This window comes from Rhamphochromis sp. 'chilingali', assembly GCF_963969265.1.
Source record: "Rhamphochromis sp. 'chilingali' genome assembly, chromosome: 15".
NCBI lineage: Eukaryota > Metazoa > Chordata > Actinopteri > Cichliformes > Cichlidae > Rhamphochromis > Rhamphochromis sp. 'chilingali'.
Window position 1 is genome coordinate 1,545,135 of NC_137942.1, and position 27,716 is coordinate 1,572,850.

At 45.1% G+C, this 27,716-nt stretch overlaps 1 protein-coding gene across 1 annotated transcript in view; it reads right to left on the bottom strand.

Annotated features, from left to right (window-relative positions):
* Positions 1-27,716, bottom strand: part of doc2a (double C2-like domains, alpha) — an 82,227-nt gene that overhangs the window by 50,743 nt on the left and 3,768 nt on the right. Inside the window, exons 2-3 of the mRNA XM_080905677.1 lie at positions 7,819-8,151; positions 1,069-1,148 (exon numbers count right to left, since the gene is read on the bottom strand). Coding sequence (XP_080761803.1) covers positions 1,069-1,148; positions 7,819-8,146 — 408 coding nt within the window. The 5' untranslated portion in view covers positions 8,147-8,151. The remainder of the gene's footprint in view (positions 1-1,068; positions 1,149-7,818; positions 8,152-27,716) is intronic.

The window sequence follows — 27,716 nt, forward strand, 5'->3', positions numbered from 1 at the left end:
TGCCAGCGGAGTAGTACGTTTAGTCTGTCAGTCTGATGTTTGTAGTGATGTGTATCGCTGCTGATATTCAAACAAAATGTCAGATAACCTGAGGAACAGTTTTAAAAGGGACGAATTACACGTTGTTTTTCATAATGACACTTTGAGGTAAAACCTCAGTGAAACCAAATGCATCCTGATGTAAAACAGCAGAAAACGTCATATGTTTCATCTCACTTTAGGCTGTTTGCTGGATATAGCACACGGCACGCCCATCAGCATCACTTTGGTGACTCCAGCTCGACGCCTGCTCTTCACACCAAACACGGGTCTCCAGCCCGAGGCTCGGCCGCCTCTTATCTCACCTCCTCCTGACTCCTGACACCTGCTCTGGGACTGTTACTGGGTCAACGACGAGCTGAGGATGCACGCATCGTTTTCCTGCAGCTTCCTCAGATCCATAATCAGAGATTACTCTCGCTCCTCAGCAGCAGCACCCAGACGAATAAAAGTGTGTGAGTGAAATTTACTGACCAAATAACAATCTGTGCAGCAGACCCACGGGTCCAAGTAGCTCAATAAATCTGAATTTGCACAGAAATACTATTAGAGCTCATATTTATCTTTGACAGCACAGCCTTCATTATTCTTCACTCTGTGGAGGGAATCTAATTCGTAGCAGTTCATGAAACTAGAGCAGATTTAATTTATGATGAGTGGTGAAAATCCACAGCTGAGAGCAGACTTTAATTATTATTATATAACATAGTTCCCTGTGTTTAATGTGCTTTATGCAACTTTCTCATATATCATGATTATTATTATTATTACTCTTATTGGATTATAACTTGTCTTAAAAAAGCTAAACAAAGTGATTTTCACGTGAAGGGCTCAGGGCGGATTTTTCTTTAAAATCCTGGGATCCTCCTTAAACGTGTCTTTCATTCCTGATATGAAGGTTTATGAAATATACTGAAGTTACTGCACAGCGTAAATCAGCTGATCGGTTTTACTCCATATGGGCTGTATGCTTCCTGTTGCATGAAAACAGAGAAGAAGAGCGTGTCGGTGTCTGCAGAGCGTCCTCACCTTGGCCCGCAGCACGGTGCAGTGCAGCTTGTTGGAGCTCTGCTCGTACCTCAGCTCGAACTCCAGCGTTCCCAGAGCAGCTGGGGAATCATCGCAGGCAGAGGGAGGAAACAGACAACATCCATGATTCATGAAAGAAAACATGATTACAAGCCTCGCGTCAACAAGCGCAAGAGATCAAAACTGTTAGATTTAATTGAAAGCATGCAAGAGAACAGAGAAACATGTCAGGCATGTCATGCAATCAGAAGATGGGAATCCAATTCGGAGGAGAGCGCACGTGACTCACAGTCTTCCTACAAAGAAGAGCAAACATTCACAGCCGTGCACGTGTAACAGGGCACACACGCTCGCTCAGATAACACGTATGATTCACACTAACACATCACTGCTTACATAACTAACCGCACTCATACGCTAACTCTGAGCTGCTGTGTGTAGCGGACGAACGGCTACGTTACTCTGCTGCACGGTGAACGAGAGCGGCCTCTGCCACGTCCTGGTTTTTCTTCTTCACTGAGTGAACCTCGCGGCTCAGGGCCGCTGTGACTGAACATTTTAATGTTCAAATGACAGAAAGACATGAAAATGACTGCAGAGGCCACAGGACGAGATGGCAGTCACAGTAACACAAAGAAAAAGAAAATCAAACACAAAGGCGTGATTTTGGCATTAAGTTCATTTCTATGGAGCCCCTCTGATGACATGGTCGAAAAAAGAAATAAATTGTGGCCACGAAATACTATTTCGAGGACACGAAATAGGTCTAACGTGGCAACGAAACAGATAACCTGCGCACATCATATTGATACAATTCCTGGACAGCTGCGTAGAGACATAAGCATGAGAGTAGGCTAAACCTATGCACCGTGGACAGAGACAGTATGATGAAGTTTTATTTTAGGCTGGGGATGAGCTACAAATGCATTTTGAAAAGCCTGCAATGCAAGGAACCATTATTACGGAGAGACATTTAAACAGGATACTGCGAGCCCAGTTGCTTTACAGATGTACGTAGGACCTGGATTTTATTGTCAACCAACTGCAAGGGCCTGAAGGATCACGGTTATCGGTCAAGTGTTTCGTGCCCACAAATTAGCATTTCATGCTCACGAAATAGTATTTCATGGCCACAATTTATTTATTTTTTGGACCATGTCGTCAGAGGGGCTCCGTACATTTCAGTCTTCTGATGAAAATGTTTTAGTTTTACACAGTTTCAATTCAGGTAATCAGGTAAACTCCCAACACACAGTGATCAGGACCGAGTCAGGCCACGGGCAGGTTGTACAGGACTTTGTGGGTTGTTGTGATGAGTCCTTCGTTTCATTAAAGGCGTCAAAATCAAAAGACGTGATTATTGATTTTGGGAAGTCTTCTTATAGCTCATCAGCCGCTGTCATTAAAGATACTGAGATTGTGCAGAGTGTGAGCCTGCGATTCGCTGTTTGGTAACATGACTCTGAAGAACAAGAACCAGTTGGGAGTTTTGCTATAAACTGCCAGAAAACTGTTAACAACGCGTGCTGAGGAAGGCTCGTGTTCAGTTTGACTCGCTCGTTGCCTTCGAGTTTCACCTGCGAGGTCGACCAAAAAGACTCCAGGTTTCTTTTATCCCGACTGCGACTCGTCTCCTTAATGGCAAATAATCCAAATAACTGTCGTGTGGCTTTTTATAATAATAATGGATTGGATTTATACAGCACTTTTCAAGGCACCCAAGGCGCTTTACAATTCCACTATTCATTCACACACTGGTGAAGGCTACAGGTGTAGCCACAGCTGCCCTGGGGCAGACTGACAGAGGCGAGGCTGCCATATCGCGCCATCGGCCCCTCTGGCCAACACCAGTAGGCGGTAGGTGAAGTGTCTTGCCCAAGGACACAACGACCCGGGAATCAAACCGGCAACCTTCAGATGCGCTTCCCAACCCCCTGAGCCACAGTCGCCCCGTGCTCATTTCATCATCACCATCACTTTTATTTATTCTTATTGTTGCCTTTGCTGCTAAACTAATTTCCCCTGTGGGACAATAAAGACAATAAAATAAATTGAGTTGAATTGAAAATCCATCCATTCTTTTCCGCTCGTATCCTTTTGCAGGGTCGTGGGGAGCTGGAGCCTATCCCAGCTGTCTTAGAGGATACACCCCGGACAGGTCGCCACACACAGACAACCATTCACACTCACATTCACACCTGTGGCCACTAACTGCATGTGTTTGCACTGTGGGAGGACGCCGGAGTACCCGGACAGAACCCACACAAACATGCAAACTCCGCACAGAAAGACCCCGGCCTGAACTCAGGACCTTGCTGTGAGGCCACTGTGCTGCCCATGAATTGAGAATCTCAGATATTTTATTTGTAGATAGTACTCATACGCAGATCAACATAGCGAACACTTCTAGAAGCAAAATATTCAAACAAAAAAAGATTTTAAAAAATGAGAAATAGGGGGCGCTAGTGAGGCATGTGCGAGTGTAGACGTCCCTCGTCAAAATGACTTTAAGAAAATCTTTTAATGCTCTCAAAAGCACGTCAAACCCATCTTTTCGCCAAATTCATAACCTGCTGATTACTGTGGATATATTTCTGGGAGCCTTTCAACAATGGTGAAGCCCAAACTTCAGAAGAGCGATCGATGTAGGCCTGGAAGCCTCTTCGGACTCAGCTGGTGGGGACCCCACGCCTGCACTGGAAAAGGATGAATGTGAGCCGTCGAATAAACTGCTACTAACTGCTATGACTAGCTTGTGTTCAGAGATAAATACGATCAAGCCTAAATTGTGCACCACACTGGACACTCACATGTTAGAGATTTCTACCACCATAAGAGGCGAGGTATCATCCTTGAACCAGAGCATCCAGGCCTCAATTTCGGACATAAAAAGCGACGTGGCCAAGCACGATAACACTTTGACTGAACTGCAGGCCTGTGCCTCAAACCACTCTGACACCATCGCCATTCTCCAGGCCACTGTGGAGCGTTTGTCTACAGAGTTAAAGAAGTTAGATGAGAAATGTGAAGATCTTGAGGCACAATCCAGGAGGAATAATGTAAGAATCACGAGAATACCAGACGGCATAGAAGGACCCAGAATGAGTTTGTTCCACAACTTTTGGCGGGGGCGCTATCTCTCGAGGAGAAGCCGCTAATCGATCGACCACATAGAGAAAAAAATTTAACATTTAAAAAATAGGAAAACACGAGGAAAACTAACTTTGAATCTGAGCTTAAGTAAATCCCTCAGAGGCTGGATTATGTCTTCAGTACAAAGATGATGTGGCTAACTTATCCGGTCGTTAAGTGATGACGTGACGAATCCTACTTCCGGGTCTAAAGTAGTCTGCGTTTAATATGGCTTTTGTGTTGTTAACATGTTTAATGTTTTGTATTTTCTTCTATTTAATCTCAAAAAGCCCCTAAAACAGTCAGTGATCCCTGTTGACCTCCCTCGGCTTTTATTACCGCTAATCATTTATTTAAGCTCAGTTTTTAAAACCTTAGGATGTAACTACAGCCCAGCCCATGCAGCAGTATATGAATGACTAACCTCGTATTGTGGATGGATTATCTCAGTTGTTCTCCTGGCTGAAGTTTGGTCCTTTTACAGCATCCTGCCATGTGATTACATTTGTTCCTGACCACCGAGAACACTCACGTTAACTTTTATCCAGTGGAAAAAAAGTTAGCTTGTTTATATTATGCTAACATAGCTGTGTCGCTAGCGGTCACGTAGCACATCATTATATACCAGCTAGCCAAACTTCAGTAACCCTACAAACGTCACTGCTGTTTAGTTTTCTGTCTTCATTTATGTTGACAGAGGTTAATATCTGTTATTAACCTCTGTCTCTCTTCCACAGCATGTCTTTATCCTGTCTTCCTTCTCTCACCCCAACCGGTCGCAGCAGATGGCCCCGCCCCTCCCTGAGCCTGGTTCTGCCGGAGGTTTCTTCCTGTTAAAAGGGAGTTTTTCCTTCCCACTGTTGCCAAAGTGCTGCTCATAGGGGGTCATATGATTGTTGGGTTTTTCTCTGTATCTATGAAGCGCCTTGAGGCGACTTTTGTTGTGATTTGGCGCTATATAAATAAAATTGAATTGAATTGAATTGAATGTTGGAAGTGATAGCAGAGGTGTACGTTTTAATTTGTTTCCAAAACCCCGCAGTCAGGACATGCTATATTGTATTTAGATAGAAGCTAGCGAGCTAACATCCTGCTAACTTCTAACTCCGTTAAATGTCATAAATTCCGTTTTCATGGATGCCTGGATGTTAAACTCAATTGTTACACCTGGTAGAGCAGAACGCTGATCATTTTATTAAAGATGAAAGACTTTAGACAGTTTTTCAACTCTCAGTAATGCCACAGTGATCGTTTGATATATGGACCTGCAGCGGAGTTTAGGCCCAGACACGGCTAGTGACGTCAGACTGAACGACCGGATTAGCTCAGCTAACTGCACACAGTTGGTACAGAAAAAGGCGGGAAAACCAACTGCCATCCAGCGTGAGACACAGGCATGGAAGCCTGTTGATTTAGTCTCAGCGTCTGTCCTGTATAAGAGTAAAACTCAGCATCTCAACACTATGAGACACATTTACAGAACAGCTAATGATGACTTTATATCTCATAAGGTCCTGTTTGTATCTGATAGCTCACTCTGCATCCCAAAGACATGATCGCTGTCACATCCAGGTAGCTTTGCATCTCGTGGCCCCGACTCTGTATCGTGTAAGATAACTAACTGTCCCACAAAGGCAGCCTAGTAATGATGCTGTATTTTAAGTCTGTGTGTCTTTTAGTATCTCGAGGCAGAAGCAGACTTCAGTTTCTGTATTTCGAGTCTTTTGGCCTTTTTTTCTGTAAGTAAAACATCAGACGTCGGATGTTGGATGCACTTTTCTGAGTCCATCCTATAGTCGTCCTCTCTCTGCTTAATCCACTGCAGTCCTGAACACTGAGTAAAAATAAAAAAGACTCCTGCTTCCACCCACCTACATTGACTTACAGCAGCCCGAGGCAGCGACGGCTGGAACATGTCAGCAAAACCTCAAAACGCCCTGTGACCGTCCTGCGCAGGAATCATTGCTCTGCAGCAGCGAAGCCCGAGGCTGCAGGGATCACGCGTGCACAAAGGAGCGCCCCTGTGAAGGCGTTCTTTGTTAGCCAGAGTTCCTTTTATGTTTGATCAAAGCCTGGAGTTTCTGTTCGAGGAGACGGCCTGTCAAACTTTGGCGCTCTGCTCCTCCCTCAGGCTTTCCCCGCTCTGATGAATCTGACGCCTCGTTATTAAAAAGCACAAAAAAATCATCAAGTGGTGACTGCAAAACAAATATATGTTAATGAGGGGATAAAAATGGTAAAAACCTCTAATTAGTCTTTGCTTTCTGAATCACAGCGGAGCTTGAAAACATGTCAGCAGCTCTGAAGGAGAGGATCGGCGCACTTGCGCTCCTTCTGCTCCTCCAGACGAGCCGGTGCCGTCACATTTCAGCCCTCTCTGAAGTTGACGTGTTTCGGCCGCGTCATTTACCTGCCTCCCCAAAAACGCTCAGCATCTGCAGTCTGGCTGAGCTTCAGCACGAGAGGCGTACGCGTCAATGTGTTGGTTACGTATGTGTGAGCTGCAAACACATGAATTATGCATCCACGGTGCAGCGGCGGAGGAACGGCTGTTAGGGTTGCTGCTGGTTAAATCCATGAAACGATCAGACTGGAGCTGCTGCAGTGTTTTTAGGTCCCTCAGTTACTCCGAGCGACCTTCGTGGTGCTTCTGCAGACTCTGTGACCTTTCATCCCAAACCCACATCGACATCTCCATAAAAGGTGATTATGGCACGTTAGCCAAAGGAGACTTGAGCACTGTTGTCTGAAGGAAATTCACAATGAAAATATTTGTTTTCGTTCCAGCCTAAGCCGGCTTTCAGCCTCCAGTAAACAACATGATTCACTAAAAAAGACGAGAAATAATTCAGCCCCAGATTTGTTCTTCAGAGAGAGAATTAAGAGATTTAAGAGACGTGGAGAAAATATTTCAGTCCATCTGACAGAACCAAAACATGCTGTGATGTCACGCAGAGGTTTCTCAGCCCTGCTTTATCTGCACTACTGTGCATCCACGCAGGGGCGTTGATCTGGTCAGGTATGTAGCAGAGGGGTTGTTCGTGAGTTTCAGCTGCTTTGGTGTTCATTAAAATAACAACAGGGGCAACAATGAGTGGGATCATCCTGACAGGGAGCAGCGCAAAGGCAGAAACATACAAAAAGAGCTTTGGATGTCCTCCAGGAAGCCTGGAGATACATCTGGAGATCCTCACCGAGCCGACAGAGCCTGAGCTGGAGGATGAAGCTGCTCACAACACGCATTCACTTTCAAACTCATTGCAGGCTTTTGTTCTCTATAGTGTTGTGTTTGCATGTTTGAATACAATTTTGAAGCCATTTTCCTGCAAAATATAAATGAATGAAGGGTAACTGTAGACTGACAGCTGTGATGGTCCTCTGTGCTGTGTTACAGGCCTAACGGTGGATAACCGAGAAGCAAAAACAAATCCAAACCTCAAAAGCATCACTGGGACCGTGACAGTGGCGAGTCACGATATTTTTGAGCCTCATGAAATGTATGAAAACAGACTTGAGACGGAGCGCCGTGCAGGAAGCAGCCTCAGGGTGACGTTAAACAGATGTGTACAGATGCAGGGTGACACACGCACACAGACACATGCCGACAGCGAGGCTCACTGCAGTCGTCGCTGTCGGAGCTGTTGATCTCCACCGACGTGTCCACGCTGCTGGTCAGGGATAGGGACCCGCCCCCGCCGGGCCTGCCCTGGGCCAACAGAGGAGACAGGAGGTGAGACCCGCCCATTCCCGAGGCCACCGAGCCGGGGCTGAGGGACGGCGGCGGGGACACGGCGGGGTTGGGGGAGACGGGGGTGGGGGAGGTGGGGGACAGGCGGGGGAAGTAGGCGGAGATCTGGCGGATGGGTCTGATGGGGCCGGGGCAAACGTCTATGGCCATGTGTTCCTGGATGGAGATGCTGAGCTTCTTTCCTCTCCGAACCGTCATAGAGTCTGAAGACAAACAAACAAACAAACAAACCTGTTTACTCACTGAGAGCTTTGATCTCAGCACATTAACAGCATTTAAATTCAGATTGTTTCGTTTATTGTGGTTTTTTTAGTTTAAACTAGATTGGTTCAAATACAGATGAATTAGATTTAGATTAATAATAATTAACTTTGATTTATTGGTTTAACTTTATGTGGGTTTAATTGAGTTTACTTTGGTTACAGTTATATTATTAAGTTGGTTTAGTTGAGTTTAAATTTGGGTTAGTTTGGATTAGTAGTCTGGTTTATTGTCCCTGCTTTGGTTCGTTAACCCAGTTAGTTACAGACCCAGAATAAGTGTTTAACCCAACAGTTTCCTAAACCTGAGCGAGCATTATGAACACTGACTGACACACAAACATCTGATCTGACTTTCTTTACGTGTCCTTAAGGAGACATTCATGAAGCCGGGTCTGGATATCCGTTTGGACTCATTTGTTTGAAGTGACTCACAGAAAAACTGAATAAAAGCTGAATGGATCTGTTGTGATGAACACCTGAGGAACACTTGAGTGCGTTTGATGTCAGATTTCAAAGGAAATAGCACGAGGCGTTTGACAAATTAGTCACGGGAAAGGTGTTGCTGCTGTCACAGGACTTAATTGAGCCACCAGGAGATGAAAAGAATTTGAAGGGAGCCTCAGATTTTAGGCGGTTCATGACTAATTATCCCAGATTTTTCTTCCTGGCAATGAAAGGAGAAATTGTCGTCATATTTTGAGGAGAATCTCTGACAGTCACGGCCCTGAAGACACGATCATTTTAAGGGTTCTTTGTAGTGAATTGTACCTGCGATCTATCAGAGATACCTCATCACACGGCGCTGCTTTCTAAGAACTGAATGTGACGAGCTTCAGGTTACATCAGGTAAAATAATGGCAGTGAGCAGTGGAGCCTGTCCCAGCACTCATAGCTGTGAGCGGCGGCGCACACCTGGACAGGTTACCCATGTGCCGCAGGGTGAACACAGAGACAGACGGCCAGTCACACCCTGCTAGCTGCATTTCATTACAAAATAAAATCCACGAGGAAAAAACACTTTGACTCTTCCTTCTGTGTGGTCTTATTATCCTCGCCCAGCTTTTCCTCCTTTCTGAATAACTGCACTGTAATTATACACTTTGTTTCCCCAACCTATGCTATTTAAAACATCCTCAGCTGTCTCTGGATGACTCGAGTAAGGATGTCTCAAACTGCTGCAGCAGTTTGTTCAATAATCCTCTGACCTGAAATTAAATGCAGTGTTTCATTTGACAGAAACTCGGTTTTATTTTGGCACTAACAGCACATCTCACACAGACGGAGGCAGTTTTATTGACAGCCGGCTGTAACACTGATAAATATGTTAAGCCAACTGCAGGCGACTACTGTTGTGGTCCAAAGACAGGAATAGACTCGAGCTGCAGGAGAAATATCAGCTAAACTCTGCGAAGAAGCCTCATCGCCAGCCGTCTTTATCCAGATGTTCAATCCTGTTGTCACTTTTACAGCTGCTGATCTCTATGAACATGCCGGGTCAGAGATGAAGATCTGGACCAGCTGACTAACAGCAGGCAAAGAAAACTAGCATTGGATTAACGGGGAAGAGTACAGTCCAAGATCCAAGACCCAACCAGGCAACCCACATCATCACTGAAAGATCATAGTCATAGTCCACTTTATTTATGCAGCACCAAACTACAACAACGGTCACCCCAAGGTGCTTTATATTAGACGTCAGTACAATAATATAGATGAAACCCAACAATTATATGACCCCGAGCACTTTGGCGACAGTGAGAAGGAAAAACTTTGTTTTAACAGGAAGAGAGACGGGTGCAGTGAAAATCAGCAGGGCTGAGCGGACGTAGACCGGGATACAAGTCAGGACACATCAAACATGTGAGCAGAATATCCCAAATTAAACACAGCAAACAAACCAAAGTCAAGACCAGAGTGAGTTAAATATCAGAATCAGAATCAGAATCAGAATACTTTATTGATCCCTGGGGGAAATTATTTTTTGTTACAGTGCTCCATTTTAAACCAACATTAAGACAAGACAGACAATACGCTAACTAAGAATAGTACAATATATACATATATATACATACATACATACATACATAAGTCACTTATAAATAAATATTTGGAAAAGAAACATGTGTAGCTGTAGCAGCAAACAGCAAACAAGTTCAAACCAGGCTGGACTTTAAGTGTTGCCGGACGAGTCTGATCAAAAGAAGACACGAAAACCTGTCGATGTCACTGAAAGCAGAGATACTCCTCAGAGTGACATGAGTGAGCTGACAGAGTGACAGAAAGTCGTGGAAGTCTTTCCACGGGTGTCTGTCTCCACAGGAATGACGAGGCCAAGTCTCAGCCCGGTGCTGCCAATCAAACGCACCCGATTGGCTGATCATCACCAGTGTGAGCACATCTGTAGAACTGAGGTTTCTGATGTTTGCAGGTCTGGAGCGTTCAGGTGTGTTAACAGCGACACAGTCGTCCCAGGAGTGGACGTCCCAGCAAATTCAGCCTGAGTAAAAACCCAGGAGCTCCATCTCAGACTCCACAGGCCCCAGTCAAAGGTTAAAGGTTAAACGTAGCAGCACAGTTAGAAACAGACTGAGCTGAAAGTCTGTCCATGAAGCACAAAACCAAACTCATAAGACCTCAGAGCAGCTGTGAGCGCGGCGCTGGAGGGATGATGGTTTGGGTACCTCGGGGTCACTGAGTGGACCGTGAGCTCCTTCATCAACAGCAGAGTGTTGGACCTCAGCGACACAAACAGAAACACCTGTGTGGACGGACACCTGCTGCGTTCATCAGCCCGGCTGTGCTCGAGGGAGTTAAAGATGCAGAAAAGGATCAGCGCAGCTGTTTAAGCTCAGAGCTAACAGTCAGGAGGCGAGCGTGTTCGATCCCCGTGTTAAAGGAAACCCTTTTCTTCTGTTTGACACATGGTAGTCCTGACAGCAGCTCCACGCCGCTGCAGCAGCTGACAGCAGGTGTTTAATGAGGAGTGTGTGTGTCTGACACATGAAAAAGAGGGAAAGAGGGAGGGTTCATAGAAAGCACAAAGAAAAGGTGTCGCAGCAGGACGCCGACACACATGGGCCGATGAAAACAGGAAGTTTAACGACCACAGTCCTGTAAGGAGGTGTGGACATAACGGGGGGGAAATCACACGACCAGAACGACCCGAGAGTGAAAAGTTAGCTCGCTAACAACACACACACACAGCCTGCAGGTTGCATGAACAGCAGGGGGAAGTCAAACAGCTTCTTGGGCCTCGAGCCAGAATATTTAATCAGCGAGCCCCTGAGGGGAGACCTCCACCTGCTGCAACAGCGAGACAGGTGAGACGCCTGAACGCAGCTCAGACTGCAGAGCGAGGCCTCAGCAGCGTTAGCAATGAGAACAAACCGCAGTCAGAACGGCTCACCTCAGCTCCAATGTGTTTGCTTTAGAGCAGCTTTGCTCTCAGATTAAACAGATCTTTGAGTCAGGCTCACGTTTGTGCAACTTTCATTTAGTTTGTGTGAAGGAAGCTCGAGGAGAAATACTGAGCTACAGGTGAGCTAAACGAGTCCAAGAAAACAGTTCAGAGATCTGCTGTAAATAAGCAAAAGCTCTGCCATCACGTTTACATCTCTGTACACGCCAGAAACCACGTCAGATTGTGCATCAGGCTGGAAACGTGTTTATTTCTGCTGCAACGTTTAACATAGGAGTCTGCTGGAGCCCCTAGTGGACGTCGGATGAACTGCAGGCGTCGGCTTCATTTCAAACATTGTTTTATCTGCAGGCTGAATAAAAACCACATAGATAAATGCAAAGTCCCTCTGAATTCAACATGCACTGTTATTATTTTTAGAAATTGACGCTGATGACGTCAGCATCCTGTTCTATTTAAAATATCTTTATTTACTGTGCAGATTAAAACGCCTGATTACATTTCATAATAAAACCTTCTAGACTTTATGTTCCAAAGCCTGAACACAAAGTCAGTTAGTCATCTTGCTCCTGAGTGAGAGAGCTGAATCCTCACGCTTTGACCTTTCAGAGTAATTTTCGTGGTCAAATGTGGCGCCAACAGCCCTCCAGACCCGAGGAGTGCAGATCGCCGCCGCAGGCTCGAGTGGACGCTGAGTGACCGCACAGGTCGAGGTAAACCGTGTCAGAGGTATTACACGATGATTCACTTTAACATTTACCTGTGAATATGATACAAAAACACATTTTATGGGACTTTCAGTGGTTTCTGCTGCAGCACACGTATGACTCATGCCTTGAAGTGCTGATTATAAGAAATGCTTAAGATTGCTTATTCAAGGTAAAGTCTTTTAACTAAAGGCCATGATGAAGCAGAAAAGCTTTCTCAGAGTTTCTTCTATGTGGAGCATAAAGCAGCGAGTGCTGCCTCTGCTCGAACACTCTGGGGACGCTAAACAACACCAATAAATATGCAACTCCAAACCAGCTCCACCCTCAGGAGAGCCGACTCGATTTAACCAGGAAAAATGCACAACAGGCAAAATAAAAGTACGCAAGTCACTGCTTCGACCGCCAGTGTCATCCTCCATGTTTTTCTGCTTTATTTACTCCACAAAGACTAAAATTCAAAATCTTACATTTGTATTTCCTTCTATTACTGGCTTATATGGAAGGCCACGCATTAAATTATTAAAATAGATTAATTAATAAATCAATATGCCATGAAATGCATTATTATTGCTTTTGGTTGTATTACACTATATCCCCTCTATTTATGTACTCTGTGTGTAATCCATTACTTTGTTTATTAGATATCCATCTCACGGGAGCCAGCAGCCCTCTCTCTCTGTCAGCCACCTCATTCATTTCCTGTTTTACTTTGATAGCTGGTCGTCTCTGTTTTTGAGTTTCACTTCCTCCTCGTTGTCTTGATTGTGTTCAGCTGTTTCTCGTTGCCCTCCTGTGTTCGTCCCTGTCTTTGCCTGCCGGTGCTGGTTCTGGTCACCGTGTTACTCCCTGTGCACTCTTGGATCTTACAGCCGGGTCTTTGACATTAAAAGTTTGATATTTGTTCCTGAGCTCTGCCTCCCTCGTTCTGCGACTCGAGTTAGGAAACTCTCTCTGTAGTTTTTGACAGATGCTGTTCAGTCTGTCTGTAAATCTCCCACTGCCTCCCTCTCTGACTTCTGCATTTGTTGCACCAACATGGAGTCAGCATCCACCCTTTTCTGACTGCGAGCTGTGGCCTCAGATGTGGATGCTGATTCTCATCCCGTCTGCAAACTGCATCAGAGTGTGAGGGTGGATAATCCCTGCAGTTATGAACACGCATTACATTACAGCAGATTGAATAAAAATGTAATAGTTTTAATAATATTATAATAATAATATTATCAGCCTTCGTTCGTGCACTGATGACAGCACTGAGGTAAATTGAATGTAGCGCGGCTCAAACCTGATTGAAACCTGATTACAGGTTTGTTAATCCTCTGCGAGCCGAGGCTGGAGAACAGAACTGTTCAGTTTGTGACAACATTTAATCGTGCTCCTTATTCTGTTTAACGAGCGCGTGTTTTTCAGCTTAGCGGTGTTATGTTGAGATTCGTGTCCACAAACTGAAGACTTCTGCTGTTAAATGAGCGCGGCGGCGAGGACGATGCAGCTGTAAGGAGATGCAAGCTGCTCGTTTGGGTTTAGATGAAGTGTAGAAACCGTTCGGGGGGGTTTTAAAGCTCAGTTTTCACCAGGCTGAGAAGATGTTCACAAACACACAGTGTTGTAATGACTAGTTCACCTTCTGCTCTGAGACCACCTCAGAGTGAAAGGAGGCAGAGGCCTTGTCATTAGCCCAAAATGTTCAACAGCTGGCTCCAGTTATCTAACGCCTGAGCTTGGACCTGCAGCTTCTTTCTTGTTAAGTGATCATAAAGAGAGAGGACGACTCAGATGTCCGACAGGACATTTAAGCAGTGGGAGATTTCACACGCTGTGTAATTGGAAGGAGATCATGCTTGTTTAAGTGTCTCTTCCTTAGAAACTCTGCAGGGCGTCCTTAACAAAGCCGGAGCAGAACCTCGAGTCGAACATGATTTGGGATTGGACGCGTCCTGCACATGATGTTGCTTATTGTTCTTAAGTATTCCACTTAAACCAGTGGAGCAGACAGGGTAAGAGATTAGGAGCTAACGACCTGCTGCTGGATGCAGTTTGGAGAATGCACCAGTTTTGTTTTTGTGTTTTACTCGGAGATCTGAGGAGAGATTCTGCTGTGTTGCTTGGTTCGGCCCTCAGAGAAGAGCTCCAAATAAAATTAACAGAATAAATCCTCATTCTGTGTGTTCGGCCTGCAGGAAGCTTGAAGCTTGTTTTCAGGCAGAAGTAGTGCAGTCCTATTAGCAACACACAAGACAGAAACAGCAGGGTCACAAAGCATTGCAAGTGTCTGCGATGCTCCTTCAGTTCCCAAAACAAAAACACACACAGAGCTCACGAATTTACACGTTAGCTACACCTAACAACCAGCAAAACACCTGTATACGAAAGATGGTCATAATCAACCCAATGGTTAGATTCAAACAGCACAAACAGGTCCAGAGGTGCAGCTCAGGTGAAGCTAGCAGACAGTTAGCAACTAGAGTCACCTGTGTCACCATCCACCTGTCAGTCACAGAGGCCACTCCCCTAATAATACAAACTTTAATCCTTAATACAATTTAAAAAGGTGAGTTATAAAAACAGGTGCCATGAAGGGGACATGATCCACAGAGACCAAACTGTTTGTGTATCAGCCTGTAAACATGTTTATTTCTGCTGTAAGGATTTAACATGAGGGTCTATGGGGACTGACTCACAGCTGCCTCAGCTGGACATCAGGGGAACTGCAGGTGCTGGGGCTTCATTTTTCATCCTTAGATGCTAATGTTTGGGCCATAGCGCTTTATTAACGGGGAAAACTACGTTTTCTAGATAAAATCTCAATTCTAATCAGCTATTTTATTCTATTTAATTTATCCTATTCTATTGTTTTTCTTAATTGTTGCTGCTCTTAACTTTGTACTGTCCACTTTCTGCCGTGACCAAGCAAATTTCCCACTTGTGGGACTAATAAAGGTTTATCTTATCTTATCTTATCTTATCTTATCTTATCTTATCTTATCTTCATTCACCTAATTTTCCAGGGAAGAAGAGTGAGCTTTGAGATGCTCAAGCATTTCAGCATCAACATTTTAACTTTACTGAATTTAATTTGAACTTAATTTCATGAGAAGTCAAATTTATTAGGCTGTTCTTGAACGCTAATCACTTTGTCCCACTGAGGAGATCTCCAGGCATCGTGTAAAATTTCAAAATGTAATGAGGATGTAATTATAAATTAGAAGTCACACATCTGAGACGCCGTCTCCTGGGTTTAAAGCTTCCTGTTTTGATTTTCGGGCCCTTCCCACTCTGTCACGTGTGTTTGCTTCCCGAGTGTCTGTGGCGCTCGGGGCCGTCATGTTTAATTCAAGGGGAGGTGGCGTTTATCAGCCAAAACATTCTCCCACATGAAAGTGAAACCTGGTGCCCGTCCAGTGTTAGATATGCAGTCACAGCGGGATTACTGGTGAGACTTCGACACAGGGGAGGATCTTAATGAAGACACACAAAACGCCTCTCCCTGCCGCCACTCACTCGTGCCGGTCTCGTTCCCACCCTGGAGTCTGCAGACGCTCTCCCCTCCCCGCTTGTTTTTACTCGCCCTGTCACCGTTTCATGTTCCTCTCCGCATTAACAGTCTCAGGCGACTCGGTGGTCAGAGAGTCCTGTCACCTCATATACGCTCACCTGATGGCTGAGTGACAGGTGTGAGGGGAGCTGCAGCCGCACACGTCGCTGTGATTGGACAGATTCTGTCACTTTTCAGCTCCTGGCAGTTTCAAACCAAATTGCACGACAATAATTAAGTTCATTGTTAATTCAATCATGCACTGGAGTTTTCTCTTAATGATGACGTCACAGATCAGCTGTTTTCACAATACACCCCTTCGCCAAGGAGGCCACGCCCCTAATGGTGCAAAGAGTTTTTTAGCATCAGACATGAGGATTACTTTGAACTGTGACTCATGCAAAGCTGCTCTGCAAGGTCAGTCACTGTAGAGACAAAAGATCTGAAATTTGGAATAAGCACAAACACACAGGAACCAGCTGCTGCTCCTCCATAACTTCATTAATTACTTATGATTATTTGATTATTATTGCAGGGTTTTCATTTTTACTCTGTCTCACAGCTTCCTCTCTTCCTAAACTGAGCATCAGCTCTGTGCTGCAGAGAGGAGAGACGAGGAAACCTAATATAATTCAGTTATTCTGCCAAAAAAAATCTCTGTTCCTCTCTGGGATTTGAAATCCTCCAGCCACAGAAAATACCACATTATAATTCATAACCAGCTGCATGCAAATCAATACCCAGGCCTGATGTTACTGGCTGATGTGAGGAAGCTGCTTTGGCACAGAAAAAGGAGGAAGGGGGGGAGCAGCAACACGTTAGCATAGCATCCATCACAAAGCGACACGCAGTCAGAAGCAGGAGGCAGCGTGATCCAAGCACACGGATTTGGACATTTGGTTTTTCGGTTGTGGTTGTTTGGTTGGAGTCAGAGAGGTTGTAATTATTTTAATGAGTTTAACGAACACACGACAGCTCGCTGGCCTCAGAAGCAAACACATCGTCATCACACTGAAGCTTGTGTGTCATCGGTCCTGTCTTCCTCACACGGCCCCTGCCTGAGCCTGGTTCTGACGGATGTTTCTTCCTGTTAAACGGAAGTTTTTCCTTCCCACTGTCACCAACTGCTTGGTCATAGAGGCTCAGCCTATTGCTGGGGTCTCTCTGTGTTCACATTATAACTGCTGCTGTGATTGGTTGCTATATAAAAAAAACTGTACTGAACTTAATTAAAAGCTGAGCGAGGCCGGGCGGTCGGTGTGCAGGTGTGCACTTGTGCAGGTGTGCACGTGTGCATGTGTGCACGACCGTGAGCGCGCAGTCTCTGATCTCATTGTTCATCTGTGTGACGCTGCAGAAGCTTCCAGTTCGTTTTCATCATGTTCGAGGTCTGTCACATTAAAAATTATCAGACTTATCTTTGTTCTCTTTAAGTAATTAAGATGAAATTAGCTGGCTGGGCCAAGTATTAGATTTGGGACATTCGCTGGCTTGGTAGCATCCACCCATCTGTTGGAGGGTGGTGCAGCTTCCTTTGATGTTTTAACTGCTGATTTTAATTGGCCTGTTTTGTTTGGGACCAAATGGCGCCACAGCAGATCAGCAGCAGTCGCGCGAGGTGCTGCTCGGTCCTGTCTCTTTAAGAACCTCCTTCCCTAAAAGCCTACTTTCCTCTGATTGGCTAACATCCAGAAACCTGCTGAGGGGCGGTTTGTGCAGCAGAACAACTGAATAAAGAAATCTGGCTGGAACGTACGACAGAAACACGGTGAAGCATGAAGGTCCCGTTTTCCCCTGTAGAGCAAAGCCAGTGGATGACCTTTACAGCACAGCTGTATACAGGAAGGTCCCGTGAATCATTAATGACTGCACGCGTCGCTCTATAGATCAGCCCCGACAAGGAGAACCATCCACGAGGTTCTTTATTCTAAATGCCATTAATGTGGTGAGCAAACTACAGCACACTCACACAGTGAACTATACTACTGTTTTTATCTTTTAGGCATAAAATCTTATTTTGTGCTCATTTTATATCTTTTTGTGGCAGCATTAGTGATTATTTGTAGCTACATTATACACAGGAACTCCGGCCCCAACAGTTTGGTTAATGCACTGCACTTCCATCGGGTCAGCAGAAACATAAGGTGGAAAAGTCACGTTTTAGCCTCATGCTGAACACGTTCATATCAGATCTTTCTTGTTCTTTGGCTTCGCTTCTGTTTAAGATTTCCCACTTGGTGCTAAATGGATTAAAATAAATAAATGGGTGGATATGAACCTGAAGCTAAGGGTAAACCTGTTTGGAAGTTAGGAGGTTAAATCTGCCAACGTGTTGCTTTCAGTGCTCCTCAATAACCTCGCAATAAAAAATAAACTTTTGATTAAGTTATAAGTGAACCATTGGAGTCATGTCTGTGTCCAGGTCAGTGGAAGATTAATGTTGGGATTAATTGAGCCTGACTCAGAAATGTTTAAAGGACACATCAGTTTGGCTGAAACAAAAACCAACCTTCACCCTGCAGAGGTCACATGGCTGATGTTACAGTCGATTTTTCCTTTTCCTGAAACCTGCGGTCGAGGAGCACCACCACCTCAACGACTCCTGTAACCACCTGCCCACCCAGAACTCCCGTCATCAGGTCACCCTCCTACGTTAACCACCTCTTACCCATCCCTCTTCTGTCCTTGCTCCAGAAATGGCACAACAGCCATGACCTCACCAGAGCCAATCAGGATGTCTCCAACCTGTCAGTCATTCCTTATTTATCCCCATCATCCACAATTTGCTCTGCTCTTTAAGCCTGTAAACTCACATTATTTTGTCATGGTGCTCACTATTAAAATAATATAACATGTAATTTGAATTAAAAAAAAGTGACAGGGCCTCCGTCATACTTTCATCCATTCTTTGAATAGTGGGTGGTGCCAGTTCTCCACTTAATGTCATTTTAACCATCGCAGAATAACAACAGACGAGCTCCGCTCTAACTTCGAGACAGGAAGAGGAAGGAAATCTGATTCTCCTGGTTTCCTGTTCAGTTCAGGTTTGGTTAGAGTCTCATCGCGTTCGTCTCTTCACTGGATCAGAAGCTTGAAGCGGAGCTTAGCAGACCAAAAGTCCAGCAGCTGAAAGCATCAGCATGGACAGGATTAAATATGAGTCCAAGGTCCTGATGCCACTTTTGTGCTGCTGCTCCGTGTTGGTGCTTTTGCAGTACTGCTATCCAAGTTTCGTCAATGAACAGCGAGGTCAAAGGAATAAAGTTCTGCAGAGAGAACAGATGTTTTTCAGGCAACCTGTGGAGACTTTCTTCTATTTGCAAACTGATTTCAGCTTAAAGTAGCTGAGGTACCATCGCAGCTTCAATGTCAGTGTCAGTCAGTGACGGACATGATACTGAATCATTTCCAGAGTCATCATGTGCGCTTACTTCTTTCTGTCTTTATTTCATGACGACTTTTCCACCAGAGCCAAGTTATTGAGATAATAATTCACAGCATGCAGCACATGCATGACGTGCTAAACTGCACAAAGACCCAAACAACAGACAAAACTTAACCACAGCGATGCCACAGTTTGGTCTCTGGGCTTTATTCAGATTAACATCCAGATAAAATCCCAGAATTTAATCAAACCTGGAGCTCAGCCTCGTTGCACGGTCTGTTGCTATAGTGACCTCACAGCAGCCATATTATTGGTCAGATGCTCCAAAAGGCTCCAACAGCACAAACACGGTCCAGAGGTCCAGCTCAGGTGAAGCTAGCAGACAGCTAGCAACTACAGCCGCCTGTGTCACCATCCACCTGTCAGTCAAAGAGGCCACGCCCCTAATAATGCACACTGTAAACCTTAATACAATTTAAACAGCTGATTCGTCTGGTATGGAGGTCGAAACCAGCTGAATAAGTAAAAAAATAAATAAATAAACAACTTATCACTAATCACTTGCTTTAGTATGTTTTCGCTTTTTGTTCATATTTTTGCTCTCCCATTTAATATTTTATTTTATTTATAAATATATTCATTTAAATATTTATTTCCCAAATGGTTTCCCTCTTCACACCGTGTCCTGTACTCGTGTATCAATAATGTACGAGTCATTATTGACAAATAATGTAAATTATTACAGAAATAATTAAACAAATTCATACTTACAGTTGTATACGGAGGAAACTGAATGAGAGGTCATTTTGACAGTAAATATTTCTGTGAGGAAGCCAAACTGAATGATTTCACACTTTATTAACTGACTTGTGTGCGCATGTATTTCAACATTATTTCCTTCTATCCTCTCTTTTATTTTTTTGTCTCAATATTAATAATATTGTTGCATTTTCAGTCCTCCATAGATCACACATCACCAAAATAAGTTGATAACAACATTTAAATCTGATTTAAAATGTCAATTTTTAGCTACATGATCAATAAACAGACCATCTGAGGTTAGTGTTTTCTTTTTTTCTCAAACTCAAAAATTAACCATGGCTACTAAAATACCTCCAAACTGTAATTAAAGCATTAAAGTGCAATAAAACAGCACAGCGCGTCACGCAAACCTCGCTGCATCAGAGTAAATGTACTTTGCACCACTTGCAGAAACACAGAAATTTGTTGAGAGACGAGAGGATGGAGGGATGGAGGAGGAGGCGGAGACTGGAACGGGAGTGAATAATCCCCCCCCCCCCCAATAAAAGAAGAAGGAGACACGCAGCAGCATTAAGGCAGAATAAAGAGAGTAAATGTTCGTACCTTTGATGGTGAGTGGAGGAGATTCCTGCACAAACAAGTGGATGTCAGTGCATGAGGGGTCCGCACTAACAGGTGGTGAGAGAGGAGCAAGTAGCCGAGCGGTCGAGAGAGGTAGGAGGGAGGAGAGAGAGAGAGAGAGAGAGAGAGAGAGAGAGCACTCCTTCTCATAGATTCGGACTTTTAACTCTTTCTGCCCCCCACCCCACCCCCTCCTCACTGCCTCTGTTTTCAGTGCGATGTTTAAGTGTTTAATATCCTTTCGCCGGGCTTCACATCCATCTGAAACGTCACCGGCGATGAAGCTCTTCCTTTAATCACACTACACATGTATTAGATTAACTCCCCCTCCATCCCCTCTTTCTCCCCTTCTTTTTCCTTCCCAGGGCTGCAGATTGCAGGGAGCAGAAAAATGTGCCAACAGCAGCATCTGTCTTTCTCTCTCTGTATAATTTGTGGTTAATGATGCCTAATGATACATTTGTGCATCCAGCACACATATACAATCACACATAGCATTTTTTCCTCCTCCCTTGCAGGAAAGGGTGTAGAACATGTGGCCTCCTCCTCCCCCCGACCCTTCTCGTCCCACCACCTCCTCGGCCCTTTGTTCCTCCTCTTCCTCACTCCTGTGGTCACACAGATAGGTGTCCCTGGGGTAGAGGAACCCCTTGTTAAAAAAAGAGAGAGAGAGAATGTGCCACTCTCCATCCTTCCTCCTCCTCCTCCTCTTCTTCTTCTCTCTGCATCTCATCCACCCACACACTCAGTCTTTCTCTCTCCGTCCATGCATGCCAAAATGGACAAGGAAACCCTGCGATTATTTCTCACGTTTCGTGCACACCTCTCTCCTTCTCCACCTCTGGTCTCAAGTGCAACATGACAGGACACCCTGCAGTCCACTTCAAGGGTAAAATGAGGACGGGTACCACAGCTGCTCCTGCTGCTGATGTTCTTGTTTTTAAGAGCCCAGATGGAACAGTTTCCTTTTAAGAGGCGGTAATGAGTACACTGAGTGAAACGACTGAACTCTGTGGGTAGATGGAGATGATGCTCTGGAGGCTGGCAGAGGTTTGAGGAGGTGAGCAGGATGGAGGATTAGGTGGAGAGCGTTGGGGAGTCTGGGCAGGTAGGGCAGTTGAATTATTATTACAACTGCACAAAAGGAAAGAACTTTAAATCTGCTAACTAATTAATACTAATGACTTCCAAGTTTTATTTATATAGCAGCAAATCAGAACAGCAGTTGCTTCAAGGTGCTTTATACTGTAAAGTCCTACAGTAATCACAATAATCCAGAAAAACCCAACAATCATATGACCCCCTATGAGCAGCACTTTGGCGACAGTGGGAAGGAAAAACTCCCTTTTAACAGGAAGAAACCTCTGGCAGAACCAGGCTCAGGGAGGGGCGGGGCCATCTGCAGGGGTAAGGTGGAGTCAGCAGCTCTGGTCAGCGTTGATCCAATGAGCAACAGCGTGCGTATGAATAATTCTAAAGTAGAAGAGCAGACTAGTGAAGTGAGTGGCCACGCCCACAAGAACGACATGAATCACACTCCCTTTTAGCCCCACCCTTTTTCTTGAAGCTGTCCTCATAAAGCTGACACGCCTTTTGCTCCTGTGTTATGTGTTTATTCACCTCTCTGCATTTAATCTTGAGTTATTATTCATCTCTTCCACAGCATGTCTTTGTCCCGTCTTCCACCCGGTCGCAGGTTTCTTCCTGTTAAAAGGGAGTTTTTTTCATCCCCCTGTCAAAGTGCTTGCTCATAGGGGGTCATATGATTGTTGGGTTTTCTCTGTGTTACTCTGAGGTCTTTACCTTACATTGTAAAGCACCTTGAGGGGACTGTTGTGATTTTGTGTGATTTTATGTCTTTTCCTTCAGAGCTACACAAATAATTTTGCGCTGCAAAAGCTGCAACAACAACGTCTTTTCTGAAAAGCATTCAGGGTTGAGAGCTGCAGGGGTTTTATGATGATGAAATTTAGAAATGTGTGCAGAAAGAAGCTGTTTGCTGAGACAGCAGAGGGTGAACGTGGTAATTAAAGAGCTTTTGCTTCCTTGTTTACTTTCTCGTCTGTTTCCTGGACTTTGATCCAAAGAAAACTTTGAAAATCCAAAACTTGAAGCAAACGTCTGCTTTTCCTCACTTCCTGTCACAGATGTGCTGCTCCTCTTGTAGACGTGGATATTAAACATAAAGTTTTTAATAATGAGCTCCGTGTATGCACAGACAGAACACTCCGTTTGTGGCAGGCTTTTTAAGTTGTTTTAATTCTCGTATTCTTCATACTGCAAAGTAACGACGGTACAATATGAACCCGAGCGGCCTCTGAAGATCCCACCGCAGCACTTTGGTGTTCAGAGGAGTTCACGGTCCACTCGGTGACCGCGAGGAGCCCAAACCATCGTCGCTCCACCACCATGCTGCCAGCTGGTCTGAGGCTTCCTCTTCACTTTGTGTTTCACGGACAAACATGTCCGCTTCAGCCTCGTCTGTTCCAGAAGTCTTTGTTTTGTTCACATGCAGCTTTGTTAAGCTTTGGCACCATGTTGAGGACCTTTCCTCCTGCAGCTGTACTTGTTCAGGCTGTTTCTAACTGTGCTGTCATGAACTTTAACCTTTGACTGAGGCCTGTGGAGTCTCAGATGGAGCTCCTGGGTTTTTGCTTGGGCTGAAGTTGCTGCGACTTCCACTCCTGGGAAGACTGTGTCGCTCTTAACGCTCACACTGATGATGATCAGCCAATCAGGTGCGTTTCATTATTAGCACCTGGCTGCTTCTCATCATCTTAATTCTGGTGGAAGGAATGAGAACCTGTGAAAAGCTCTGCCTCCATATTTTATACATCTGCAGTCTCGTGGATGTTGTGTAGTTTTTTAAAGTAGATTTAGTGTTGGAAACCTCAGAGAGAAAGAAGAGCAGGGCAGGATTCATTGAGCTTCTTCCAGCAGGTCTGTCCTCTGAACGTCTGCCCTGCAGGACGAAGGATGTCGGCTATAAGAGCTGTTAAATATTTGATCGTTGGGGCCACGTCCAGCCGCCCTCTGACAGACGTGCCTTTAGTCAGAAACCTGGTCACACTGTATAATAAACTTCCTCACCCTGTTCTACTTTTTCTCCTCTTTCTTCAGTCATTCTCGTGGCCAACGATGCCGTTAATTACCGATGATAATGCTTCAGGTAATTGAAAATATTAACCGGCTTCTCGTCTGTGCCGATCTCTGCCTTAGAGACATGCGGTGCTGCTGGATTGTTGTGTATTATGCAGATTGAGTGTTATTAACCCCGATGGTCCTGAAAACACGAGGCAATACCCAGAGTCTGAATTCACTCGGGTTGTGTGTTGTGATCCTGTTGTCATGTGGAGCCTTTATCCTGCTTTGTGTCGGTTCATCTTCTCGCCTGAATCTCACTCGGTTTGTTGGAGATTCAGCTCACGTCTCAGTGACTGCTCAGCATCGACTGTCTTTGAATGCTTCACCGCGTGGGTCCACACTTCAACCCCCTCAGCAGAAGATACTGGCTGAAACTTTGCTCCCTTAGCTCATATCCATCATCCACAGCCGCCTGGTAAGCCCCTAAATTAAGGCTCTGTGTGACAGCATTTGTAATTCATGCCTTAATTAATTCACACTAACGTCTTTGTTGATAATCACCCTGAAGACTTTTAGATTTGTTAAAAAAGCTGAAAGTAAAACCTTTTGATTCGGTTTCACCTCTGGGTGAAAACTTCAGTTAGAAGTTCCTCATGGTGCCGACAGCATCTGCAGTGATGACAGAAAACAAACGTCCACTGAGATCCTCATCACACCATCAGGGATGTTCGGCTTCCGAACGCGGGGCCGCGAGAAAACCCGCAGCAGCTCATCCGTGAGGGACGGATCGTCTCAGATGTTGCTGAAGTTTGGTCACTGTTCCTAATGTTTCTTTGTTGGCCTCAGCAGCTCTGCAGCCTCCAGCAGGTATCACGCCATCTCCACCCTCCAACCTTTCAGATCAGAGTGAAATGGAGGCGACTGGTTGAACAGGTACTGGTGGTGTTAAAACATGAACATTCTCGTAACGCTGTCTGTGCTTCATTCAGTGGATTTATTCAGCTCTGCAGCTGATTTTAAATCAAAACTCTGAACATCACCTGCTCCACACCAGGTTATGTATTCATCATCAGTTACCATGGTGATTTCGCCAGGCAAAAAGTGATCCACTTTCCTTCGACACAGCTCGTTGTCCCGTAGTCCTCCGGGGGAGGGAGGGAGGGCTGCAGAGCCGCTTGCAGCTCGGTTTTTGTTTTTGTCTGTTCTGTGTCGCAGTTTTTGGGGACGGTGACGTTCAGCTTTAACGCCATCTTTAGCTGCCTGCACCTCAGACGGGTGAAGGAAGTGCAGTCTCTGGTGTGTAGTTCATGTGTTTTGTCCACCCATCCTCCACCCCAGCCTCCTCCCTATGTCGTTCTGAACAGTGAAGCTACATTCAGAACATTTCCTCCCTGATTTTTCTGCGTCTCTACCTGACGAAGCAGCTCGGTGGTGTAGGAAGATCATTTCTTTGAGCCATTAGTGACAGACTGGTGAAAAACACTTGAATGTCACTGAGTCAGAGGTTCCTTACACTGCATTTCCATTTCAGACTCCATCTGTGTGCTCCTGTCTGCTGAGGCTGTAACCAACACGTTGAACATCATCTGGGCAAATTAAAAGATTAAAGATTAAAAGTGCCCAGAAGTGTCCTGTTATTGTTTCATGAAGCTCATCGAGCCTTTGCTGGCACCAGAGCTGATGTACGCTCTGAGAGGATTTCACGTGCCTGCTGCCAAATGTTGCTTTGATTGGGAAGTTTTGGTTGCAGTTTGGTGTCACGTGGTGACAGATAGTGATGCCGTCAGGTTTTATTTGGCACTGTGAGGGTGTGTTTTGACACTCGGTGTGTGTCTTTTGTAGAGCAGAGCTTCTCCAGAGAACAAAGGTCTGCTCGTACATCAGCCTTTATTTTAGCAGAAACAGAAACTCACTGATTGAGAATGAATTTCTCTGATGAGCACAGGCTCGGCTTCAGCCGGCTGTACTTCTTACTTTGTCGTTGTTTTTATTCTTTTATCTGATTTTTTGTGCTTCTTTTGTGTCTTTTGGTTGTCGTCAGTTTAAAGAATAAAAAGCAGCACTGAGCCAGAAAATCATTCGGTGGATTTAAAATGTTTTGCTGCTAAAACACTAGATTTCCTGCAGCTTTGCATTTCATTGTTAATTTAATTAATTTTATGTTTTTTATATATTTGTATCATCATCAGCTGATAGTGTCTCTGACTGGAGTAGGTGACACTCATAGGGATCACTTTGTGTTGATGTACAGTCACGTGTGTCGTCTACTGTGGACCCTAATGCAAGATTCAGAGAAAGGCAGTTAACTCAAAGTGGAAACAGTGTGAACGACGCTGAGACGGGAAGGAAGACGGCGCTATTTAAACATATAATCAGGAACAACACAACAGGGTAACAAAACACAGGTGAAGATAAAGATGGTGACACAGGCGAGGAAGTCAAACTAAACCAAAACACATAAAAGAGGAAGTGAGACAGCTCAGCTACACTGACACGAGAGGATGAGACGAAACACGGAGCATTTTTCTCCTGCTGTTTAATCCTTGCTCGTTGGTCCCGATGAGCTAATGAACCGTTAATTTACCCTCTTCAGTTTGTGCTCGTGCTTCAGCTGAAGCTCGCGGCTGTACGGAGACGAGCAGGATCATTTGTAACGCTCCCCAGTGTTTACGTCCTCCTGCCCACGTGCCGGGTCGCGAGCCCACGAGCCTTAAACTCTTTGATGAGCGCCCGCTCCCTCCGAGCCTCATTACGTCGCTCGTGTTCAGCTGGATTTCCTGTCGCCTCTGCTTTGCTGCTCTTTGTAGACTCGCCGTGGCCCTCAGAGGGTCTCCGCTGCTGGACAGCATGAATTATCAGATTCCTTTTTTATTATTCGGAGGACTGCATTTCATTCTGACGCCTAAAGCTTCTAACAGAGAAACAATGGAGGAAAAGCGCCCTCGTCGTGTTTTATTTATTATCTGCTCACACCGGGTCGTATCTCCCCGATTCAGTCATGACCTCGTCGGTGTCCACGTGCAGATTGATTTCTTTAATGGTCTGCAGAGACGAGGCAACAAATCCCAGTTAAACAGCCGCGTCCAACATCAGCAACCATGTGATTAGATTCAGAGTTTCCAATCTCTCCTTCACGTCTCGACGCTTCATTCATGGATGAATTTACGAGTTTTTAACACCATCGCATGTAAATGAGCTCCACGCCACGGGATTCGGTTAGTTGGAGATATAGTGCAGCTGCTGCTTATCACCTTCACTTTGTCATTTTTTTAATATGTTCCCCTGATTCTCGCCCTGCGCTCCGCCTGGATTTAATCAGGTTTTCACAAAGTCGGCGCCTCTCAGCTAATGTGGTGATTTAAGCTCAGAAATCATCATTATTAACGATGAGGCCGCTAACACCAGTCCTCTCCGCTGCTCGCCTCCATGTGCTGATGTGTAAACACCGTCTGTAACAGCTGAGAGAGCAGTTTACATACTGTACACCTCAGAGTGTGATGACAACAAAGCATCTGTTAATGACCTTGTAGTACCATATCACCCTATTAGAGCACTTCGCTCTCGCTCTGCAGGCCTACTTGTTGTTCCTAGAGTATTTAAAAGTAGAATGGGAGGCAGAGCCTTCAGTTTTCAGGCCCCTCTTCTGTGGAACCAGCTTCCAGTTTGGATTCAGGAGACAGACACTATCTCTACTTTCAAGATTAGGCTTCAAACTTTCCTTTTTGCTAAAGCATATAGTTAGGGCTGGACCAGGTGACCCTGAATCCTCCCTTAGTTATGCTGCAATAGACGTAGGCTGCCGGGGGATTCCCATGATGCACTGGGTGTTTCTTCTTCACTCACTATGTGTTAACAGACCTCTCTGCACTGAATCATATCTGTTATTAACCTCTGTCTCTCTTCCACAGCATGTCTTTATCCTGTCTTCCTTCTCTCACACCAACCAATCACAGCAGATGGCCCTGCCCCTCCCTGAGCCTGCGAGAGGTT